The sequence below is a fragment of the Gallinula chloropus genome (assembly GCF_964237585.1).
Source record: "Gallinula chloropus genome assembly, chromosome: 2".
In the NCBI taxonomy this organism is placed as follows: domain Eukaryota; kingdom Metazoa; phylum Chordata; class Aves; order Gruiformes; family Rallidae; genus Gallinula; species Gallinula chloropus.
The window spans coordinates 121,522,779-121,528,836 of NC_140086.1; the positions used below are offsets into that span (position 1 = coordinate 121,522,779).

At 55.1% G+C, this 6,058-nt stretch overlaps 1 protein-coding gene across 1 annotated transcript; it reads left to right on the forward strand.

Moving 5' to 3' along the window:
- Positions 1 to 452: 452 nt before the first annotated feature.
- Positions 453 to 4,320, forward strand: EOMES (eomesodermin; the record flags this gene model as incomplete). The annotated part of the gene is made up of 6 exons (XM_084260457.1): positions 453 to 1,216; positions 1,604 to 1,758; positions 2,057 to 2,178; positions 2,658 to 2,816; positions 2,907 to 2,968; positions 3,588 to 4,320. 6 exons carry the CDS (start codon positions 453 to 455, stop codon positions 4,318 to 4,320), a joined length of 1,995 nt encoding a protein of 664 aa, XP_084116583.1.
- Positions 4,321 to 6,058: the final 1,738 nt, after the last annotated feature.

The following is a 6,058-nucleotide window of genomic DNA, read 5'->3' on the forward strand; positions in this document are numbered from 1 at the left end:
CGAGTGGCTGTGTGCCCGGGAGGACGGTGCCACCTGGTCAAAAGATCTTTTTTAGAGAGGGGGAAAGTCAGGCCCTCCAGTGCGGCCGCCGAGGGTGATGGGGGGAGCTCCCTCACTCCGAGCGGCGAGGGGGCACGGGCAGGCCGGAGCCCCTCCGGTAGCTGGCTGCGGGAAGGGGGGGCTGAGGAGGGGGGGACACACATCAGAGTCACAGGTGACTTGTTCCAATTAGTAGCTGTCTAATTAAATTAATGTCACCCAGTCCAGCCAATGGGCCGGCGGGGGTGGAGGGCGGCGATGAGACAGCCCGGCGCAAGCCCCTCCCCGGCGGCCCAAGGAGCCGGGCGCGTCAGTATAAATTGCCTCGGCGGAGCCCCGCCGCAGCGCTGCGCGGCCGCGGGTCGGGGTCGATACCGGATTGTGTGGGCGCTCCGCCGCACGGCCCGCAGAGGATGCAGCTGGGCGAGCCGCTGCTGGCGGCGGCCGGGGGGGGCCTGCCCGGCGCCCCCTTCTACCCGCTGGAAGGCGGCGGGCGCGGCGGCGGGGCAGGAGCAGGAGCCGGGGCGGGCGCCGGAGCCGGCGGTGGCTCCCGCGGGCCGCCCCGGGCCGGCTCGCCGCCGCACCTCGACCTGGACAAGACTCCCAAGAAGTTCGGGGCGGCCCCCGCCATGCTGGGCGAGGCGGAGACAGGCGAGCCGCCCTTTGCCGCCCCCAAACCGGACGGCCGCAAGGCCACCCCCTGCGGGGAGGAGGAGCTGCTCCCGGCCACCGCCGCCCGCTACTCCATGGACAGCCTCAGCCCCGACCGCTACTACCTGCAATCTCCCGGGCCGCCCGGGGCCGATCTGGGGGGGCCTTGCGCCCTCTTCCCCTACCCGCCGGCGGCGCAACACGGCGCCGTCTACCAGCCGCCCGGCGGGCCGCGCTACCCCTACGGCTCGGTGCTGTCGCCGGGCGGCTTCGCGGGCGCCGTGTGCCCGCCCGGCGGCCGGGCGCAGTTCGGCGGCGGCGGCGGATACCAGTACGGGCAGGCGGCGGCCGGCGGAACTCTCTACGGCCCCTACCCGGCGGCGTCAGGCTCCTGCGGCGGGCTAGGGGCGCTGGGGGTGCCGGCCGCCGGCCCGGGGGTGCGGGCGCAGGTCTTCCTCTGCAACCGGCCCTTGTGGCTCAAGTTCCATCGGCACCAGACGGAGATGATCATCACGAAGCAGGGCCGGTAAGCGGGCAGGGGGCGAGCCGAAACGGAGGGAAGTTCGCGGAGGGAAAGGGACGGGGGCGGGCAAGGGGGACGCCCGCGGTCGCTCGGCGCTGAGAAGCGGTGCCCGCTTCCTCTGGGCAGGAGGTGTTACGGGGAGGGTGCGCGCCATCACCGTCGGTGATGCTCCGGCTGGGGCACGCTTTCCCGGAAAAGCAGCTCTCCAGTTTTCCCCACGCTGGGTGACCGGGAAATGAGGCGGGGGTCGCTTGGGGCTCGTCACTCTCCTCTCTGTGCCCGGGTGGATCGGGCACCCCAGGGCCGCCTCCTCCAGCTGCCGCCGGAGCCCGCGCCTCTGTGCCCGGCCCGCCTCGCATACCGTGTGCTTCTTTTTTTTCCCCTCCGCAGGAGGATGTTTCCTTTTCTGAGCTTTAACATCACCGGCCTCAACCCCACGGCCCACTACAACGTTTTCGTGGAGGTGGTGTTGGCGGACCCCAATCACTGGCGTTTCCAGGGGGGCAAATGGGTGACCTGCGGCAAAGCCGACAACAACATGCAAGGTAGGTGCGGGGTCTGCCCGCTGCCTTCCCGCGTGGGACGGTTTCCCAGAAAGGGTTCCCGCTTCGCCCCCGTCTGCAGGGCCCTGCCCGCCCCCACACCCCGCTGTGGACAGAGCGGCGCTTTTAAGGGCGTCTTGAAGCATTTTTCCTACCCCCTCCTCCCTTTCTCGGACGCGGTGGGCGAGGCTGTGCGGGAGAGGGGACATCGGGGGTCCCGAGGTGCTGCTCGGGCGCTGCTACCGGCGGTGGCAGAAAGCTCCCGGGCTCGGCAGGCGTTCGACCGGCTTCTCTTCCCCAGGCAACAAGGTGTACGTTCACCCCGAGTCGCCCAACACCGGGGCTCACTGGATGCGGCAGGAAATTTCTTTCGGGAAGCTGAAGCTAACGAACAACAAAGGTGCTAACAACAACAACGCGCAGGTAAGTAGGGGGGGGACGGAGGGGGGGCTTTGAGAGGGGCTCTTGGTGGCTCAATCAGGGGAGCCCTGGGGTTTCTGGGCTTTATGGCATTTAATCGAGCTGCTAGACCGCTGTTCCCATGGCTTATTCCGTTCTTGGATTTGGATGGTAGCTGCTTTTCTTTGGTTCTCTACAAGGAAGTTAGAAATGTCAGAAGTAGATGTGTGAATTTCTTCGTGTTTAGCCAATATGTCTCAAGGTGCTCATAAAGTGGGAGTGTAGCTGAGACCTCTTGATTTTCTGCATTTACAGATTTTTGACGTATTGGTAACCTAGTGAAACGGGGCTACCAGCAGTAATTCATCTCCTGTTAACTGCTAAACGTGCTCTATTCCCAAATCAAGAGATTACAGTTTGCAGGAGGAGAATGTCAGGTTGCAAAATGCGATGCTAGATGCAGTTCCGCTGAAGATCTCATTTCCTTTATGGTTCTTTTTTAGATGATCGTGTTGCAGTCGCTACACAAGTACCAGCCCCGGCTTCACATTGTGGAAGTGACAGAAGATGGTGTTGAAGATCTGAACGATTCCTCAAAGACCCAGACGTTCATCTTTCCTGAAACGCAGTTCATAGCCGTTACAGCCTATCAAAACACTGATGTAAGCACGGGCGCATAAAATGACGATTAAGAATCAAGTTGTCTTGTGGGTTCAACATCTCATCCTGCTGTATTCTGCTTTTACTTTTAGATTACCCAGCTCAAAATTGACCATAATCCTTTCGCGAAGGGTTTCAGAGACAACTATGACTCGTAAGTGCACTTCTGTCTTCCCTTGTAGCTGCCTCTGCCTAGGAGGTGTGATTCTGGTCTGAAATGTGTGCGGAAGAGTTGGTTTGCTAGATGCTCTGCTAGCCACTCTACTCTTTTCAAAGACACTAAATGTCTTTTTTGCATAGTTCCCCTATTTCTTGACTTGTCTTCCAGCAGGCTTACGAATCTTGATAGGAAAACTTGTACTGGCATAAACCTAGCTGGCCTGTAGGTTGGCAGTAGTGTATCAAGTACCTCCACAGATGAGACAGCTTCTTCGAACTGTCAGCAGAAGACTTACCTAATGCTCATTTTCTAGCACCAAATGGCCTTTAAAAAGCTGGAGCTGTATGTATGTATACAATTGTGGCTCCTGTGAGGAAGGTGCTGCACCTCATTTCCAGTGGCTTGCCTGATAGAACAGTGAATACTCGTAGCAGCAAAGCTATAAATTTTATACTGCCCTAGGAACACCACACTTAACTCCCGGTTGTGTAAAAAGTAACATTCATCCAGGAAAGCCTAGTTGCTGTTCTAAGAAACACCTCTGTTTCCTCCAATTTGTGTGTTTCATTTTGTCTGTGGGAAGGATGCTCAGTGTTTCTCTTTTGTGTTGTAGCATGTACACAGCTTCAGAAAATGACAGATTAACTCCATCTCCCACGGATTCTCCTAGATCCCACCAGATCGTCCCTGGTGCCCGGTACAGTGTGCAACCCTTCTTCCAAGAACAGTTTGTCAACAACCTGCCCCCAGCCAGGTTTTACAACGGTGAGAGAACAGTCCCTCAGACAAACGGCTTGCTCTCCCCGCAGCAGAGCGAAGAGGTGGCCAGCCCGCAGCGGTGGTTTGTTACGCCTGTGCAGCAGCCCAGTGCCAACAAACTGGACATGAACTCCTATGAGTCGGAGTACTCTCCCAGCACCTTGCTCCCTTACGGCATTAAATCCCTGCCCCTTCAGCCATCCCATGCTCTGGGGTACTACCCTGACCCGACATTTTCATCCATGGCAGGCTGGGGGAGCAGGGGCTCTTACCAGAGAAAAATGACAACAGGATTACCTTGGACCTCCAGAACAAGTCCTCCAGGTTTCTCTGAAGACCAGCTTTCCAAAGAGAAGGTGAAAGAAGAGATCGGCTCATCCTGGATAGAGACTCCACCTTCCATAAAGTCTCTAGATTCAAATGATTCTGGGGTCTACACAGGTGCTTGCAAGAGAAGACGCCTCTCCCCTAGCACTTCCAGCAATGAAAATTCCCCGACTATGAAATGTGAGGACATTAACACTGAGGACTATAACAAAGACACTTCAAAAGGCATGGGCTACTATGCATTCTATACTAGTTCTTAAAGTATCCTTTTCTTCCAATTGGCTAATTTTTTTTTTCAGGGTGGCCTTGGTTTTTTTGCATTACAATTGCCAAAAAGACTCTTGCCTTCCACCTTGAATTGTTGTTGTGCAATTCTAAAGAAGGTGCCAAAGTTGTTTTATTGACTGTTGCAGGTAATGAAGTAGGGAAAGGGTAAACTATGGTGTGATTCTTCCCCTTTTCTAGAAGGAACCACTTGTGGAAGCTGTAAGCAGGAGTCTATAGATTTTTACAATGTGGCTTATTTATTAGAGACACTAAAGTGTACAGTTAGGCTTGGCTCAGAGGCCTGATCAAATCTATGCATTCTTGAGCGAGGAAACCTAGGGGTAAGGTCCCAAATTTAACTTTGTTCCCTGCCTGCCCCTCAGATAAACAGGGAGGGGGCAGGGGTTGGGCTGCAGGGAGCTGCACAAGTGCTATGTTCTGCTTCAGACAGAGCTGGCTTCTTCCAACCCTTGTCTGCAGCAAAACTGCCTGAGTCAGGGACTGCTCAGCTAAGGTTTTCCTTGGCAAGTGATGGCCAAAATACCAGGCAGGATTTTGATTTGAAGGTCTTGTTGCTAATGAGGGGGTTACAATGACTAAATCTGACTCTTCTTAGTTTAGAACTTGCATTAAAAAGAAACCCCAACCCCATGCCTCCATCCCAAAAGCCTAACCTTTATTGAGGTGGCCAAAAAAGAAGTGTACAGTCATTTTTGTCTAGGTACACTGTAGAATATTGTGGAATAATGTATAAATAGTTGACCTATAGCTGTTCAGTCAGAAGGACCTCCAGTGGTGCTTTGAAGTTCAAAAGGCTTTTTTTTTGTTAATCAAACTTAGCATAAGGAGCATTGTGAAAAACATGAACAGATTTCTATTCTATGTATGAAAAGTGACTTTTTTCAGCTACCCTGTACAAAACTGGAATTGATGTAATTTACCCACTCTTCTTGCCTATAGTTTCAGCCATTTTAAACTGATCAACCCTAGAGCACTGGCACACAAACTTCTCCCAATGAAACTTGGTTCTGTTTGGTTTTTCTTTGTACATAGCAGTAATTTTTAATAAATGTGGTGATGCCATCGATAAGAATGGGGTGGCTCTCTGCCTTTTTTGGGTTTTTTTTAGCCTCTGTTGTGTGGGGGAGGCTGGGGCAAAGGAGCCCCCATCCTTGAGGTGTTGCATCCCTAAGGAATGGGGGCTGAGATGGCTCTAAATCTAACACTCCCTTTCAAAGTTTCTCCTTGCTGCTTTAATCCCTCGTGCTGTGCTCACCGCGGTGCTGTTACCCAGGTTTGTTAGTTTTTTTAAAAATGATATCTTGTGGTTTTGCTCTGGCTCTCCTGTGCATCCCCCCCAGCTTTTGAGTCCCTGTCTTGGACCAAAATCCAACGGTACCTCTTTCCTTCTCCCACTCCCCCGTCCCCGGGGTTGTGGCTGGCGAGGTGTGAGAGAGCTCAGCCCTTGTCCCGGGGAGTGACTCGGCGAACCCCGCTTGCCTCCCCCAGCAGCGGGGCCGCCTCCGCCCGCCCCCTCGGTTTCCCGGAACCGGGCAAGAAATTCCCCTGTCCGCTTATCTGGGGAGAAAGCCCCTCCCGGCAGAGCAATCGAACGCCGGTTCCCGCGGCAAGCAGCACCTTTCCTGAGGATATGCAGGCAGTAATGGGATTAAACTGTTAGCTGTGCCCGGCTGCAAACTAAATAAACCGGGGGCTCAGGCCGGGGCCGCC